At 48.4% G+C, this 18,343-nt stretch overlaps 1 protein-coding gene across 2 annotated transcripts in view; it reads left to right on the top strand.

The window, feature by feature from the left end:
- The window catches only part of LOC108921462 (tyrosine-protein kinase RYK-like), a 41,918-nt gene that overhangs the window by 7,576 nt on the left and 15,999 nt on the right, over positions 1-18,343 (top strand). The window contains exons 2-8 of one of the 2 annotated variants that reach the window (XM_018730936.2): positions 9,960-10,081; positions 10,182-10,281; positions 10,694-10,825; positions 12,046-12,108; positions 13,748-13,892; positions 15,217-15,317; positions 16,967-17,050. In XM_018730936.2, coding sequence (XP_018586452.2) covers positions 9,960-10,081; positions 10,182-10,281; positions 10,694-10,825; positions 12,046-12,108; positions 13,748-13,892; positions 15,217-15,317; positions 16,967-17,050 — 747 coding nt within the window. The remainder of the gene's footprint in view (positions 1-9,959; positions 10,082-10,181; positions 10,282-10,693; positions 10,826-12,045; positions 12,109-13,747; positions 13,893-15,216; positions 15,318-16,966; positions 17,051-18,343) is intronic. The other variant, XM_029249167.1, reaches the window with a different exon arrangement.

Here is an 18,343-nt window from a genome sequence, read left to right as displayed (position 1 = left end):
ACACTTAAAGGCATTTTTGAGTCACCAGTTTACCCGAAACACTTTGCTATAACGGGATTTCATTCCTTTGTTGCATAATTTATTACTAAGCAGTTGTGTAATAACTTTATCGCTTTTTTTAGAAAACAGTTGCACTTTTGAGCAGATTATCCTTGGAAACATCCTGTTGTCATATTTGATTTACATGTATTTGACAACCTGAAATATTGGTTTCAGTAGTGATGCTCCCTTCAGTCTACATGAAGGGAATGACATTGGGGGGGGGGCGGTCATACTGTGATCGTGTCGCTCAGATGGGGTACATGGTCTATGGCTGTGTTACGTTGCTTTGCTCTGTCCAAAGCTCTTAAAGTAGAAACCATTGTCTCGAACCGTGGGCCTCGGTCACTGTAAGTGATCCTGGTTTGCTTTCAAAGTCTTGTTTCAGGGAAGCTGTCTCAACCTTCCACAGGATCTCCAGGTTTTCCCCTCCTCCTCGTGCCCTCAGGGAGATGATGTCACCGGAATGCTGCCAGATTAGTGGACGACCTGAGCAGAGGGGTGCCAGATGCACTGAGCCCAGGACCGAAAGAGAGTGGAGCGCAAGGCCTGGTGTCGCCATACAGCTCCACTAAGGCTTGGGCACCGGGCGGCCACTCAGTAAACTGTTTACACAGGCCTGCAGAGCAAGTTGCACATGGGGTTGTGTGGGGGAGGGGGGGCAAGGGTAGGGGTGGAAGGCATGGTGTTGGGTTTGCGAGCCTGTTTTGGGGAGAGCTGTCCCTGCGGGGGGGGGGAGGCAGGAGAGAGAGCGAGAGAGATGGACCCGGGAAAGTGTAAGTGTGAGCGACAGGCTGTGTTTATCCACCCTGCTGCACACGGGTGTGCACTAGGGCCTCCTTGTTTGCTTTGGGCTGCTGTCCCCCCCCAGCGCGACAGAGACGCTGCTGGCAGAATAGCTTCCGGAGGACAGAATTGACGCAGCGCCTGCATTGTCTCCTGTTTAAATCAAAGCCTTTCAGTCATTTGTCAGGCAAATCCAGTGCTGTGAGCCTGTGAGCTCATGCTGTCGCCAGGCACTGGAGTGCTTTACCTGCGGGTAGGTGAAGTTATTCGGAGAAGGAAAAGTGCATCCGTAGGATTTGTCCACACCCCCCCCCCCCCGACATCCAGTCAGAGCTCGGACTCCAACTTTTCCACTCTGTTCCGTCACCTACAGAGTAGTGGCGGTCGTCAGTGTAATCGTAAGGTCCCGGGTTTGAATTCCTACCCCTGCTGCGGGGCACTGGAGCAGGTATCCTTGAATTATACCAGTTACCCAGCTTTGTGTGGGTAATTCAGTAAACAAACCTTTAGTCTACAACCAGCATATGAAGGGAGCATTTGTTTGTATACCTGTAACCAGGTGAGACTTCCTGTCGCTTTGGTCATATCTCCTGATGTTTCACACACTCGACTCTCCTTGTGCCTACTGGTAACCGGGTTAAGCCTCTGGGCTTCTGACTCACTCTCATCTCCAATTTCTACGATACCATGGCAGGAGGGTCACTGATTGAATCCGAGGCGGGGAGCCGTCCCGCGTGCTGGCCGATGAGATGAAGCAGCCTTGGTGGGCGAAGTCCAGCCCGTGTACAGGTGGGAAGCCGTGTCGCGTGGACAGAGGCGATAAATCGACTTCTGGGTCTTGCTCTTCTTGTGCTTCGAGACGTTCCTCACGATCCAATGTCTGCACTGCGAGCTGGAAAGTACTGCAGAAGGAGACGGTTTTTTGTTTTTCTGAAACTTGTATGGCTTCTGTCCTAAGAAAGCCAGACAGCGTTCATAAAGTCTCTGCAGCAACACGCAGCAGCCATCTGCCAAATGCTCTTCAAAGGATCTTCGGGCCCGGCTTTCACCAGGGCTAATGATGCCTTGTTGAGCACGTTGGGAGATGTCGACGGTCGGGAAGCTGGGGCGCGTTAATGAGTTTAGAGGCGTGCCCGGTGAAAATATCACAGGCGGGAGGCTTTGCTCACGGCGCGTTGTTTGAGAACTTTGCTTGCATGAGGAAGGTCTAGACCTGCAAAGCTTCAGCTCAGCGTCTGGAGAGAACAGCAAAACTCTGGTAACCTGCAGCTCTTGGAGGCTCTTAGGAAAGTTAGAGTACTAAAGTTAAGCACCTTAAGGGAAAATTGGTGCGGTACATGTGGTCATACTAAAGAAAGGTTCAGGGCTTCCATTGGTTTTCACCTTTTCTAAAGTTGTCGATTGCCATTGTTTCTTTGCAACATGACACCTGGAGTATTTCTTGGCAAACTTTAAATGATCTTTGAGGAAGTGGAGAAGTATGATGTTATTGGGCCCCAAGCACAGTGATTGACTCGTCTCGGTTTGGCGGTACGCTCTCAGTCCAAGCCGCACATAATCCCAAAGGATGGACATGGCCTGAGAACTTGGCAGTTTTAATTCCAAAGCCATCGGAAAGAGCGCTAATGGTGACCTTACGAGAGCACTCGACCGGGATGTCGATGGAGCCTGCTGCAGGCTACCCGCCCCCGTGGTACCGAAGGAGACCCTCACTTAATAATCCACTTATTCGAGCGGTCTTGCCCTGGGTCAGTGCTTTTAAGATTCTCTAGTGCTTTTTAAAGGGCCTCGTACGGAGCTTTTCAAGGTGTTCTGCAGCGGGGGGACAAACACGTTGCCAAGGACTGTAAAGTGACGCGGAACGAGCCCCCGGAGGTAGAAGAGCTAGAATTTTCTTAAAGATTGGACAGCCTCAAGGGGCATGTTGCATTTTTTGATGGGCCTTTATAGGACGTGGATCATGCACACCACTACAAGGCTTGTATCGAGTCAAGTGTATTGAAGCACGTTGCTCAGATGTTGGCCAGAATGTTCTGTCGGACAGGAAAGGGCAGTTTGTTACTAGGGAACTGATGCGTTTTTTTTTTTTTTGGGATGTGCCCCAGCCAGAATGCATTCTGCCTCTTTATCGTGTGCAGTTCACCGATGGAGAGGGAAGTGTATTTTTAAGGTAGGGCAGGTTTGACAATGGGGCTCTGCAGCGGGTGGTAACTAGGTACTCCTCAGGTGGTGGCTCACGTCGAGTGACCCATAAACAGAGGTCGAGCTCCAGGGCACCGCGTGACTGCGGTCTGCAGCGTTTCCACCCTCCCTGCGAACGCGCGCACTGGCCTGCCTATGCTCTCACCCCAATCTCGCACCCCACCAGTGCCTTGAACACGCGCCAGGAATTTTATTAGCCCTTTCAGAGAGCCGGCATAATGCAAACGTTGCAGGGCGTCTGCTAAAAACCCGTTTGCATGTCTCCTGGAATTAGGGAAACCCGGGTCCTCCCTGTCGAGGGGCTAGAGGTCAGGGCAAAAGCCATGGGTGATATTCTGGACACTTTACAGCATTCTCCAAGTGGACTTGAAATAAGAAAACGCACAATGTAAGAATTCGGTGGTGGAAGCAGGGCTTGTACTTTGTCACTTGGTGCCCTGAAATGTACAGAAAGTTGGATCAAAGAACTCTGAGATTAGATACTTAAATCTTCGATGTGTGAAGATAAACCTTTGTTTAGAGGTTTGGACTTCGTCCAGCATTTAGTGTTCGGTTGTCATGGTGATCAATGTGGGGATCCTTCCTCTGCTTGAATGTCTTGCTCTTCTCATCTGTCTGCAGCTGCTGCTGCGGTTAAGCGAGGCCAGTTTAGAGAGTCCAGCAGGGAGGGTTGCCCGTGTTCGTGGACATGTGAATCCGCGACCTCTGTGGCAGATGTTGCCGTTGTTGAAACCCACATCGACGGCCTCTCATATCCTACTCTTCCTGTAGGAAGTGCCCCCCTCCCCCTCGCGCTCTGAGCCGGGGCAGGCTGTCCTCTGTCGGACAGGAAGCAATCTGCCTCGCCACCCTGCAGGCGGCCAGTTTCCTGCCTGGCTGGTGGGGGAAGCCCTTTCGCTGCTGTCAAACGGACACCCCTCCTTCCCCCAGCCCCCTGGCCTCCTGTCCCACTCTTCTACTCCAGCATCTTTCATTATTACATTTCAGAGCCGGAAACCTGCTGTGGAAAAGCTCAGTGATGCAGCCGTCCGTGTCATAACCCCCGAGAGCGTCAAGAACTCGTCTGCGGCTGAAAAACAGCATGCCGCGAATACCGGGGGGGGGAGCGCGTGGTCCAGGGGAAACTTGTCCTGCAGGGAACCTGGTGAAATTTTGCAAGCACGGTGAGCAGAACCCACGCTGGAACACAGCGAGGGGAGCTAGGAACGGGTTCCTGTCACTGGAAGAGATGGGTGTTTCCCCTCCTCGTTAGCCAACCTCATCCGGACGGTTTCTGACACCAGCGTCACGATGAGTGTGACAGAAGCGAAGAAAACTAACTGTTTTCTACATGCACCTTCTAGATTGATAGGGGGTGTGTGTGCTCTGAAAAAGTAGTGCGACCACGCTGGAACAGTTTAGCAGGAGTGTGAGAATCTGTTTTTTAATACATCTGGAGTGTTTGGAAAGCGCTGAGGGGAATCCAGGTGTGGCTGAGGAATAACTTTGTGTGGTATTTGCGGATCTCTGTGGACGTCTACAACAGCAGCACTTTGGGACCAGTTCTGTGGATCACCACACCAGCCATAGAATCCTCTGCAACTCTTTTCTTCCCCCTGACAGCTCCTTGCCTCCTTTTTTTTTTTTTTTTTTTTTTTTTTTTTTTTTGCAAACCCCAGATGCCACAAGTATGCTTTACTTCTGTCTGAATATCTCATTTGTGGCTCCAGCAACATCCAGAACATTCCTGTATTGAAGAGAAAGCAGCGGCAGCAATCTGTTTGTCCCCTTTGATTAAGTCATGTGCAAACAGCATCTTGGGGATTTCAAGGGGTAGGTTGGGTGCAGTCAAGATGTCAGCCTTTCTGTTGACCAGGTTGCCGTGGATCAAGGACTAGGAGGACATCATCTCTGTGCGGACTTTGGACTGTGGGAGGAAACCCACGGACCCGAGGAGAACATTCAAACTCCACACATACTGAGTGGGAATCGAACCCGCATCCTCTCGCACCACGAGATGCCGTGAGAGAGCAGTGCTACTCGCTGTACCTCTGTTGTCTGGAAGTGGAACCTTCTGTTTCAGTAGCTCTTCCGCATTACGAGCCACGATGAGATGAGCACTTGGAACGTCACCAGAGTTGTTCTGTGGCCCTGGATTTCCATTTGGAAATCTTCACGTTGTCGTGTTACGAAAATTTCATTTCCTTAACCTCTTTAAGCTGTTAAATTTGAACTGTCCCAAAACTAACTGTAAAAACAGCTGTTGCTGAAACTATTGGCGAAATATGGTTCATCACGCTGCTCCGCTTTCTCAGCACGGACCTGACTTGTTGCAACTTCTCTAAAGTCACATCAAAATGACATGGCGCTTCTACAGGACAGATGTTCCGTTCAATCATTTTGCCGGAGTCCAGCGGTCCTAGGGTGCAGTATCCTTGGTGTGGGAACTCCTCAAGCTTGCTGTGGGAAGTTTCTGAGAAGCATCTGCCTGTCCTCACACCCCTCTCGCCCTCCGGCTCCAATAAAGGAGATGTTTTGAGGAGGCCTGCAGCTCATCCTCGGCCCCCGCAGTCACGCTAGCCAGCCCTCAGCACACTTCAGCCCCCCTTCCTGGTGTTTTTTGACATTTTTTTGCAGCTTTCGGTTCGGGACCTTGAGCCGGCTATCTTGATGGATTCCGGAGATCCAGAATCAATAGTGGCGGCGTCTTTGCATCAGCTGTTGTGTTAACTGTTTCCGTGTTTCTCCCGGGACGTAAATCTGCCGCTTGGCGACGTCTGAAAGCAAAGTAAAGAGGCAGACCACTGATGCCGGAGGAGGCCGATGGGAGGAGATAAGCCTCTGCAGGTGTGGGGTGGATGGATCACCAGCAGTCTCACTCTCGTCTCGCCCCCTTGTGCGCTTAGGGGCTGGATCGTGTTTGAAGTGTCAAAACACCTCTAATCACACCCTGTGTATACAGGTAGGGAGGTTCTCTCATTCTTCTCCCTTTAAGTGCTTTCCCAAACTGATTTTTGGGTGTCCCATGAAAACAGGTGAGCTCACGTGGTTTTATGATCTTGAAATGATATACAGGGAGAGTGATTTAGTGCATCAGGTTTTGTACAGAAGTTATGGGTGGCTGCGCTGAGATTTGGTGAACTTGTATGCTTTGGGTGACATAAATTTGAGCAGTGTTGTACAAGTCGGGGGGAGAAGATATTGGGCTTAGTTTGTCGAGTGTAGATCACTGCAGTAGAAGTCCCAACTGGGACTGTTGGTGTTTTTCGTATTGATCTCATTGCACTTTCGGTGGGTCTTTCCATGTAACCCTGTCTGCTGGTGTTTTGTGCTCTGATCCATTACAAAACAACCTGGATGTTTTTATCTGACTGGTTCACGTGGTAATGGAGGGGGTTAGGGGGTGGATGAGGGGGACCAGAGCACAGAGCAGCTTTTATCCCACCTGCAGGCTGTGTTTACCTGCCCGTTGTCTCACTAGGGGGTGAGCCAGTTGACGACTTTGTTTATGTTTACAACGGTGATATATATGTGCCGTTTCCTCTTGCTTATCAAGCTGGAACTGATAACTGCGCAATGTGCTCCCATCCTTTTCATCTCTGCCCCCACACTTGAGCGGGAGAGCGAGTTGCCAAGCGGTCATTTGGAACGGCCCGGGTCTTTGCTCAAAGTCACAACTGTGCCGGATCGGCTGACCTGACTGCTGGAGCGCTCGGCGTCACATCTTGTTTTCACTGTGCCATGTACAGGTTCCTGATGGTGGGATGGGGGAACAATATCCGGTCGCTCTGTTTGGAAGCAGGTGGTTGAGCGAACACCAGAGCACTTTTTGCCTGTCTGTGGAAGTTGAGAGGCAGCAGAGTGCCGCTGGGACTGAACTGTCAGAAAGCTTCTGGAGCTTAAAGAATCGAATGTTTCCGTTGCAAAGCATGACAAGGAAAATTGTATGTGCGATTCCAAGAGAATTTGGAATGATGGATTGACTGACCACTGTGTTGAGGGGTGGGGGTTTAAACACACAGGCACCTGAAAGCGGCTATTATTCAGGCCTGTGATCTTGCTCCGGGTTATAGCCCTATACAAGTCCTACTTTGAATTTTTTTATTTTTTTTTTTTTTTGCTAATGCTAAGAACTTTGGGTTCTTTAATTAGCCCTGGAAACATTCCTGGCTGATACTATGCAAGGTCCAGATCAGGTGTTTCAGGTGAATTGATGAGTTGAAGGTGACTTTAGCATGAACAGATCATGGTTTTTCCAGCAAACGACCTGGTGGTGATCTCAAGTGTCCTGCACACCCAGCTTCGCCACCGATATCTGAAAACGAGAACAGAATTGAAGACGTGCCTCAATTTCAGAGATTGGCAGTAATTTTAAGTCAAGGGGGAAACCGTGTTTACGGTTAAAAGATGTGTTTTCAAGCCTTGCGGTTCACCGCAGCTATTTGAAAGCATCTTGTTTTGGCTTGGGGTTGACTGCACCATTTCCAGTCCAAGTCACAGAAACACACGTGGACAAGGTCTTCAAACCGTCGAAGCGTAAATCATCATACCGTATTGAAATGATCTGCCAGCAGAAGGACCAGCTGTGATGGATGTGGTACGGCAGGGTGGAGTGTGTTGGGCTTGTGTGTTTTTATTACTGTGGTGATTACTGAGATTGAAAGTCAGATCAGTGTCTGATCTAGCACCTCCTCAGTGAGCGTAGCCTTAGGATGTCAGTTATTCTTTGCACACACTGCTGAGTGTGTGTGTCCTAGATAATTGCACCAGTGAGATTCTTTTACTGTTGCACATAACGAAGTCTTTCCGCCGAGCATTGGTTGAACGCGTAAGGAATGTGTGTATGAGGCGTAACCTTAATCCCAACCCCCTCGTCACCGAGTGTCTACAGTGTGCCCTTGGGACTTTGAATTCCTGGGACTGGGAGAAGCAGAAAAAACAAGCAAACTGCTAATGAGAATAACAGATGCTTCACTGTGCGCTCACCTTGTTTGTGCCGTGTCTGTGTAGGGTGTCCTTAAGTCAAGTGCCGCGGGGCTTTGCCATTCTTAGTCGCATTTATTCGGGCTGTCTTTGTGTGGCAAAGCCTCTTGGGAGTGAAGACTGACATAGCTTGGGGGAAAGCCCAAGTACACTCATCATTGGATTAAGTTTTGATCGCCAGGGACCTGTTGATGATGCTTGGAATACCTGGTGGGGGAAGGATTCCCCAGTGCATGGTAGGACAGGGTTCAGATGTCCAAGTCAGTCGATGCAAATCATCCAAAACTGGGAGATGGTTTGTGTGTTGGTTGAGGACTTGGAATGTTGGTGTTCTTTAGGGGAAGAAAAGGGACCCACCCTGGAAACTGTGTCCATCCTGTGCCTCCTTTTTGAGTCTCAATGGTTTCCTTGTTCCTCCTTTAGGTGCTGTGTGGTGAAGTGGATTAAATAACTTTCTCTAAACTGTGGGTGTCAGATGTTAACAGTGCGAGACTGTCAAGTCGGGCAAAAACACAAGGAATTCCATCACAAAAAAAGGAGAGGGAAGTGAGGTGAGATGATGCAGCCAGGTGCAGCAGACGCATATTCCCCAGCCCCACACGTCCTCTCAACTGAGCGAGACAAGCCTCTGAGATATAAACATCCCCGTGTCCACGGCTTCTCTTTCTGTGAGCTCTGTTCTCCGAGGCAGTGACGGCGAGGAACGATGAGCCCAGGGCAGGAGAAAGAGGTCATTGTGTGGAGGAACTGTTTTTGCCTGCAGGCACAGAATCTCAAAAGCTCAAGCCCAGAATGTGAAATGGGACACTATCTGTCTTCTCACAAAGTCCACACCTGGAAAGTTGGTTTTGTGAGTGAGCAAGATCAAACCGGTGGTTGAAACTGAAGACATTTCCTTTTCTGCAAATACAAAAATTTCCCCACTTTTTGAGGCTCGGAGAGAGGCTATATGAATTTTATATATATATATATATATATATATATATATATATATATATATATATGTGTGTGGTATAATTTAATTTGCATTTGAAGGAATCTCTCCAGTTCAAACCTCTATGCAGAAGATCACCATTTAATTTCCCTGGACTGGGATTAATTGGGTTCCACCCTGAAAGAACCAGTTTGTTGTCTTATTGCTGACTTCATCAAATCTGACCAGTTTTATAGGACAGATGGTAGGGTCTTTGTTTCACTGCAAGACTTCACTTGTCCCAAAGGAAAGCATGACTCACAAAAGCCCATTTGTGCAATAGAGTCATCCAAATGCAATGAGATATTGATGAGCTGTATCAATTAAAAAAGTATGTGTGCGCCTTGGCAAAACTTGCATGGAATCAAGGGTGGATAGAAGAGTGAAAGCAAAGCAACCCCCAAGTGTCCTGCATCTCCGGGAATGGTTGCCCAGGACCTGGGGAGGCACAGTGCCTCATTTCCTGATCAAACATGCAAAGTTTTGAGCGATGCGGTATTGAACTGTAGTTGGAAAGACCTCTTTGTACTGTTGGGATTGGACTGTTTAAGAGCCAGGAGCGGGAAGACAGAGCTGGTGTGTTGGCAGTGGGCCTGAGCTCTGCACTTACGTTCACTAGCACTCTTTAAGTGGACCTTCTCCGCATTGTTCCTCTTAATCTTTTCATCAAGATATGGTGCGCTTACAAAGAACCGCTCTAACCGAGGAATGCACGCATCACTCAAACCTCGTATTGTCTTCTCTAAAAATATCGCGCAAGTGCTTCGTGTGGGCTGGATATAAAAACGGGCCTTTGTCAAGCCTCCTTTCGGAGTTCTCATCAGCCTCTATTCATCGCTTTCGAAGCTTTTGTTATGCTGCATTTTTGTGTCTAGACCTTTAAGATGGTAATAGCAGTGGGCTGTCTTTGTGAGTTTTGGCCTGGGGAATATTCCCGCCCCCAACTCCTGACGAAGCGTGTTTCTACATCACACCCCCACCCCATTTGCCACTCCAGGTCTGGATGCGGAGCTGTACTATGTGAGAGATGATATAATCAACCACTATGCCCTCTCCTTCATCTTGCCCGTTCCCAGCGAGATCAACAGCCTGCACTTCACCTGGCAGGCCAGGAACAAGGTAGGCTTCACATGGTGAATGCAGGAGTACCCCACCCCTGTCATTGCACAGCAGTCTGCAAAGTCCCCCCCCCCCCGCTTTCTCACATTCTTTCTCCCAGGTGGAGTACAGGCTTGGCTTTCAGGTGGACAACCCGGCAGCCATGACCCTTCCTCAGAGCAACATCTCCGCCAAGGGGGAGGTGCCCCGCAGTCTCTCAGGTGACCGATTTCTTCCCAGTCAGCTGAACACAAGTGACCAGTCTCTCTCTCTAGTCAGCTGATGTAACAATGGCTCCTTGCCTGTGCACTTACGTAACTGTGTTCATTATATAACTATGATAGGGCATAGTAGCTTTTGTAGGAAGTGGGGGCACATGTAATAACAGGAAAGAGGTTGTTTTTTGCTTTCTGTGCCAATGTAGCATGAATTTAACTTTTAATGTTGATACCAACATCCTATGAGCTTTAAGTGTCACATTGAGTCCTCTACTTATGTGGCTATATTGTTACTCTTATGTGACTGTGTCCCTTGGCAGCTCAGTGTCCTGGAGGGTCAAACAGACTCAACGTGGCTTTATGGGTATTGATGGTGAGAGCTCATTGACGTACAGCGGACCCTCTCCCTTTGCAGTTTTCCGAGTGGACCTCTTCTGCCTGGGGAGGCTTGACGCGGAGGTGGTGGTCACCGTGCAGCTGAACCTCACCGCCGCGGCCAACAACTTCACAGTGCTCAACTTCAAAAGGAGGAAAATGTGCTACAAACGTGAGGCTCCGCCCACCACCGTCCACATGCGAGCGCACCGTGCACATCTGGAGCAGCAAGTGTTCGTAAAAGTAGACCTAACGGAGATCTTAGGAACTTCTCAAAACAGTCTCCTGGTCCAATGTGGAAACAGATTTTGTGGCTCCAGCCATCCAGACGAGGCCCCGTTAACCCTTCACCTTCGACCTTTAACAATAAAACGTTAAAGACATTTGTCAGCCGTTTACACCAGTTTCCAGTACCCGATGAGTTTCACAATGATGCTCGGTGTAGGACAGCACTGCCCTTCCTGGTAAAGAGTAGGCTGTGTGTTAGTCCACAAAGCGACGCCCCCCGGGGTCCTGACCGATGTTCTGTGGAGGAAAGTGAAGGGCTGTTTGTCCTCAGCCGGCGTTAGATTTAATCCTGGACGAGTGCCACACACTTTGTCATGTAGCTCAGCTTTGAAGTGATGATTGCCTCCGAATAGTTAGGCTGAACAGCAAAGTGTTTTCAGGTCTCTGCCCTATGCACCCCCCTCACCCCCAAACATGGCTAGCACTGCTGCTGAACCCTCCAGCCCCTATCGCAATCAAAAGATACACCTTGACAGTTGAAAGGTTTTTTCCACTGTTGCGGAATGATCGCTCCCAGGATGGTTTACGTTTTAAGTCAGTGTGTTTAATAAAAAATGACAACTTTGTTAAATTCTGATTTACACAAAAACATTTTTCCTTAGCTCTAGCTCATGACTTGTGATTATGGCAACTACTGGCTTGTTTAAGCGCACCGTTATGAAGTGGTATTGATCATGTCGGCGGTTGTACTGTACCGTTTCAGTGGCTTTCATTCATAGCGATAACGTGCACATCAATACATCTTTCATCCAGGATTTTGAGGTTGATGCCGTCGTTTAGAAATATTTAGTTGGCACTTTTCTCCACCTACAGTGTTAAGTTTGTATGTCATATATATACACACACATATACACACACTATTGATCCTTATTTATTGTATCAGTTCTAGATAAATACATTAAGGGTACCACTACAGTATGTGCAGAGATACAAACTAAGGTTCTTCCTTTGGAGGGTGATGGCTTTAAAAACTGGCTGGCTTTAAGAACTTTTATAATCCAGGCTTGGATAGAAGTGTTTCAGCTGTGTCTTTTGTGCTTTTTAATGTTAACTCAGGTTCTCCCTGCTGACGATGATTCCTCCCCCCCCGTTGTCTCGCTGCAGGCATTGAGCAGCCAGATTCCAGGCTCCCACCGTTCTCCAGCAAGAACCTCAGCCGGCCAGTGTGTAAGTAGCCACACTTCACCGGGAGGTTGTTCGCGGGGCTGCTCACTGCCCTTGGAGCACAGCAGAGTGTGTGCTGTACCTCTGCTTACTTTTTCTCAGCACGAATGGTACAAATTCAGGTTTATTAATGTTCAGTCCAAAATCAAAAATCCAAAGTGGTGGAATGATTTTCCTCCATCTTTAAGATCCTCTGCTCTCTGGATCTCCTATGTAGGCCACACATTTACGTTATGTTACCTGTTAGTTAACATTTAACAATTAACAAAGGTTACCTGTAACCTTTGTATTTCCTGTCATCTCTGTTGTTGTTAATATTACCTGTTGTGAAATATTGTACTCTACCAATTCTACATGCAGCTACCCATATGATCCAGGATGTTCTAAATGGTGATGTCAAACTGACTACTCTGTCTGCTTCAGTCTGTCTATCGGTGAAATGCACTTTTGTTTACGTCATTTTCGAGAAAACAAATATCAGTGTAATAAAGTTGCTGTGTCAACTTGGCGGCCCATTTGCAGAGGTTTACAGCAGTGTTTTTGGAAGGTTTTTTGTTATTTTGAGCATTGAATGAGGGGGAGAGGGGGGTTAGGTGCCAGGAGATTTTAATTTCATGCCGATTTGCAATGGAAGTGGCCGACTCTCTCTCTCGAGGAAAATTGTGGGATCAAAGGTGGAATTGTCAGGGCAACTCGACGCAGCTGCAACCTGCTCTGAAACACCGGTGATTATGGTACGGCCAGTGGGAATGTAATGCCTTCAGATTAGCCCCCTCCAATTTATCATTGCAATTATCCAGAGAGTAGCTGCACATGGTGGCCTGGGAGGACTGTGTGTGTGTGTGTGTGTGTGTGTGTGTGGGGGGGGGGGGGGGTCCATGCTCCAGTTGTTCTTAGCCGATCAAGATCCTCTTGTTCGGTGACACGTTAGGAGAGTGACCTCTGACCCTGGGGTGGGAGATGTTCCTTTTGGAGACGAGCCCCCCTTGCCTTCAGGGGGCTGGGTGAATTCTGTGGCTCTCATAAAAGCTTTTTAAGAGGATACCAGTGGAAAGTGTTGGAGGACTTGGTCTGCGTGTGCTGTCTCATGCAGCACCCGCAAGCTTCACACCCCATCGCAAATAACATGGATGGCAGGACAGCCTCTCTCCTTTGCCCGCTCCCACAGCTCTCCCAATAGTTATGTGGCCACTGTGAGTGTGTTTTCTCCATTAACTCAACCTGCTCCCTGTGAGCAGGTATTGATTTCCATCTGGCCGCTTCTCTTCTTCTGGACCTCCCTGTTACCGCAAGATTAAGTGCTCTGTATTCCTGGTACTCAGATGGATTTTAGTGTTGTTTTTTTTTTTTCCCCCCCCTCCCCTCCAGTTCATGTTAGAGAAAGCTGTCAAGAGTGTGTATGTGGAAACCCCCAAGTGTATGATTGTTTTATTAAGCTTGGACACTAAAAAGATAAAGCAGATAGGAGACAGCACTATTTCTCTGTTCCTTGTCCCCTCCCCCCCCACATACTGGGAGCTTTAAAGTTGCTGTATCATAACTTTTTTGGATCAGACTTGTTATTGGTACGTTGAATTTAAGGGTGTGACTGAATCGGATGTTTATGTCATCGCCGCAGTGACGTCTCTCTCTGCCCCTGCAGTGGAGAATGTGAACCTGGCCCCCACCACCTCCACCCGGGTCTTCTACATCAGTGTGGGTGTGTGTTGTGCCGTCATCTTCCTGGTGGCCATCATCCTGGCTGTGCTTCACCTGCACAGCATGAAGAGGGTGGAGCTGGATGACAGGTGGGGTCCCCGTACTCTGCGCTTGTTACTGTACATCACCAGTAGTTGTGATTCAGTCTCACTGCACCCCAGGTTTTGTTATTACTTAAAGTGGGAACTGGACTCACGAGGTAGTGATCATAGGATTCAGCCATTGACCTGAATACTGGGTGGGGGGGGGATTAACACACCACAGTTCATTTGTGAACAGATGCACTGTTGTCCAGTGTGACGTCCTTAATTCTGTATGAATCCCCTGCTTGTTCGCTAACACTAAAAACAGAGCAAGTTTTCAGAAGTGCGGTGCCTGCAAAGCTCCAATTCAGTGTTTAGAGGAAATTTAATTTCTATAATATCTTCTTCTATAAGCAGATGAATCTGACACTTCCCGTTGCTTTTTATCTGCAGCAGCTTTTACATTTGTTAATTTTATTCAGCAAGGTATTTTCCTGGGTGTGGTGCATTGGGTAGCGGTGGTGCCTCGACAGCTCCTGGGCTGTGGGTAAGGATGCAGGTTCAAACATGACTGTCTGCACATGTTTTCCCAGTGTTTGTGGGTCTCTTCTGGGTGCTCCAATTTCCTCCCACAGTCCAAAGACATGTTTCAGGTGAACTGGTGGCTCTAAATTGCTCTCTGTGTGTGTGTGTGTGTGTGTGTGTGTGTGTGTGTGTGTGTGTGTGTGTGTGTGTGTGTGTGTGTGTGTGTGTGTGTGAGAGAGAGTGAAAGTGACAAATTACCACACGCTGAGCACAGCCTACGCTTCCAGAGTAGACTCTGGAGCACTGCGACCCTGCATTGGAAAAGTGATGAATGGATACTTTGTTGGAGATTCAGCATATGTCAGGAACCTTCCGATTGTTTGTCACCTGTTGCTCTGCAGAGAACCCTCTTTTGACATGCTGTGGTTTTTAAAATGATTGGCAAATCCCTGATATTTAGAGGGACTCGGTTCAGGCCTGTCGCTCTCCATTGTGTGCACTTACCTTTATTTGATGAACTCACTCCTTTCTCTAAAACAACTTAGTGTTAATGTACCTACAGTTATTTACCCATTTATACAGCTGGTTAGTTTTCACTGGAGCAATTTTAGGGTACGTACCTTGTTCAAGGGTACTACAGCTGGAGATGAGATTCGAATCTGTGACCTTCAGGTCGAAAGGCAGCAGCTCTAACCACTGCACTACCAGCTGTCCCTGCCTGCCCTGTTTACTTGCCTAGGTGTAGGCGTCATGCCAAGAGTGCCGTGGGGACTGTTTATGAGAGAAAGGTAAACAGGAATGCTTTTATGGAGCGCAGCGCTGGACTTGGTTGCTCCGTTGCTTGATGAGTGTTTTCCCTTTGCAGCGGCAGCGAGGGCGGCAGCTCACAGGGCCTCTCCCAGCCGTCCACCCAGACGACACAGTACCTGAGGGCGGACACCCCCAACAATGCCGCACCCATCACCAGTAAGGCTGTCGCAGCAGCGGTCTCGGAACGCCTCTTTAAACATCCCATTTGTCTCGTCGTCCATCCACCGATGGCTCCTGGAGACTCGGACACGTCCCCAGTCACGTCCATGCACCCTGTTCGATTTCTGTCTGTCTCGCATGTGAAATTTAACTTGAGCAGACATAACTTAATTTCTGGAAATATTCAAGACATGGTGTACTGCCAGTAGGCAACCTGATGCCCTCCTGAAACCCAGGCATTTGTTTTTGTCCACTGTAGAGGACAAATACTTTTTTTTTTTTGTGTTTTTAACTGATTGTCAGGATTTACACGTAGCGAGGGGGTAGTGGTTGTTGGAATCATCCTTATGGATTCCCAGTGTTTCGTTCTTGCATCTCAGGGGTTGAAATGAAGACCTTGCACGAGCGGTGCGGCGGGGGTGTGTGAGCAGTGTTTGCAGTACTGGTTTTTTGTCATTACTTGGACCCCCCCGAAGCCGCTCAAGCAAAATTCAGTTTACAGCTTGAATTTTTTGATGTCCCCCTCCCCCGACCTCCATACCAGAAGTTTGCATTCCTTTGTGAAATGAGATAATTGGTCATGAGCTGCTCAGTTAAACTGGAAGCAGAAGGTGCCAATGAGGAGGTGCTCTTCCCACGGGTGTCGCCTCTTCCCCTGGAGCGCGGTAAGAACTAAGGCCCTCTTCTCAGCCATGCCCCTATAGTAGCACTTGAGCAGTGCTTAGTGTTCCAGTTGACATGGGGGACAAGGAGTACAGGGGTCACCGTAGTGGGGAAAACCTGTATCTGAAGTCCATGGACCTTCCTTCTCTATCCATCTCATTCTTTCTCACACTTGTCCTGCCTAGTTTCTTCAGTGAGGGAGGTTTTATTTCAGCCTCTGGTCTTTTACTGACCTGAACTCATAAGTCACTTTTCCCCCCTCTTTGTCTACATTTTACAGTGTTTTTAGTGTAAAAACAGGGTCTGAACTGAATGTCATGATCACTGCATTTTGTGTTGGACTTGAACTCTTAGAAAGTAGGGAGCGTTTGGTGTTGGGACGCCACCTTGTGGAACATCTGGGTAACACCCGTGTACTTTACCTTCCGAGCGGATTGTAAGAACATGCACTGCACCAGCAGCGCCCTGAAAGCAATAAGGTCTATGTGAGAGTGCAGAGCAGACAGGTCATAGGGACTGTACTGAATCCGTTTGTCCCACACTTCTGAGTGATGCTTCTCAAGCCCAGTTTATGTACATGCTGTCAGTGGAGTGGATGCTCCCATGAAAGAAAAGGGGTAGCAGACATCAAGTTCATTGGACACAAAGTCATATCTGTTTGTTTGACCCTTTCCAGTAAGCCAGATGCTGAGAGGATGAGGCTTTTTATCGCTTTTTTGAATTTTTATTTATTTATTGTAAGGGCTCCTAAAAGGGTGTCGCCAGAAATAGAAATGTCACTAAATTAGAGTTCTTTGTTGAGCGATATTGTTCTCTGGATTCTGGTTGAATTTCTGTCGATGCAGCGCAGGGTCTGTGCCTTCTGTTCTTTGTTTGCTTACCTGTGTCTGTGTTAGATTGCTGATCGTCCACTTGCCATTTTACCGTCCCACCCCCTCCCCCATGTCACTCTGCCCCTTACCCCTTTCCCTTCTTGCCATCAGACAGTCACCCTGGTTCTGCACCCATCGCTCAGCTTGCTGCTGCCTCCTTCCCCAACCCTGGTGCCCCTACTCATGACACCAAAAGTAAGTGTCCCTTTCATCTATCGGCTGCCCCGGGGTCACCGAGCGCTAACCCCAGCTGCTCCATGCCGCCACCACCCCCCAACCCCCCCACGAGCTTGTTGTGCACTTATCCTCACTTCTTCTGGTGGTTCTTAGTCTGTTTCAGTTTGAACTGCAGGAAGACTGCTGCATCATATAGTCATAGTGCAGAAAAACTAGTGCTGCCATTGAAAAACTGTTGTATTGAATCGGCGAAAGGGACTTATTTTAGGGACAGCAGATGGCGTAATGGTTACAGCTGCCACTTTGGGCTCAGAGGACCCAGGTTTGAATCCCATCTCCTGCTTTAGAGCCCTTGATGAAAGAACTTGCCCTAAATCTCTCTCTCACTCACACACACACACACACGCACACACATATTTTCGGAACTGCTCGTCCTATACGGGGTCGCAGGGAACCGGAGCCTAACTCGGCGTAAGGCTGGAGGGGGAGGGGACACACCCAGGACGGGACGCCAGTCCATTGCAAGGCACCCCAAGCGGGACTCGAACCCCAGATCCACTGGAGAGCAGGACCCGGTCCAACCCACTGCGCCACCGCGCCCCCCTTGCCCTAAATCTCTCCAGTAAATTGATCATTCTAAGTAGACTAGTATACAAACCTGACATTGTAAGCTTTGTTTGGAAGAAACATCAACTGAAAGAGAATAATTTTTGTGGGATGATTCTTTTCGGTATGTACATTTCAATTTCAGGTGCTTAAATTTCTCTTATCTGCCTTCATACGAAACCCATGTGGGGGCCATTCAGGGGGCCATTGAGGCGATGTGTTCTCCAAGACAAAGGTTCTGCCTGTGAAGCAACGGTCTTTGGGGTAAATGGTGTTGGGACGAACTCTACTCTACCCTAAAATCTGCCCCTTCTTAGTCACTGTCACTGAATGCATTTGCTGACCTCTAGATGGCGCAGAAGAGCTTTGTCTACCCACCCATTAAAGAGTCAAAAACATGCAACCTTACTGTATAATATGGGATACAATTTTAACCGCACTTATGCTTTATTTTTAAAGTTCCTAAAAGATGATCACATATTAGAATACTTCTGTGATCAGTTTTTTTAAAACTTTGATTTTGAGAGATGCAGCTTATGTTATACGAACCAAAACAGGTTGTGAACCCGTGGATGTGTGCGGTTTCCTTCTCAAAAAAAGTTGTGCATCCCTCAGCAGTTTTGATTGACTAATTCAAAACATCTGCTCAGTGCCAAAGCGACGTTGCGACAGTCAGCTCCATGTCGACACGGTTTAACTGAAACA

This window comes from Scleropages formosus, chromosome 25 (assembly GCF_900964775.1).
Source record: "Scleropages formosus chromosome 25, fSclFor1.1, whole genome shotgun sequence".
Classification (NCBI taxonomy): domain Eukaryota; kingdom Metazoa; phylum Chordata; class Actinopteri; order Osteoglossiformes; family Osteoglossidae; genus Scleropages; species Scleropages formosus.
This window is presented reverse-complemented; position numbering and strand designations above follow the sequence as displayed.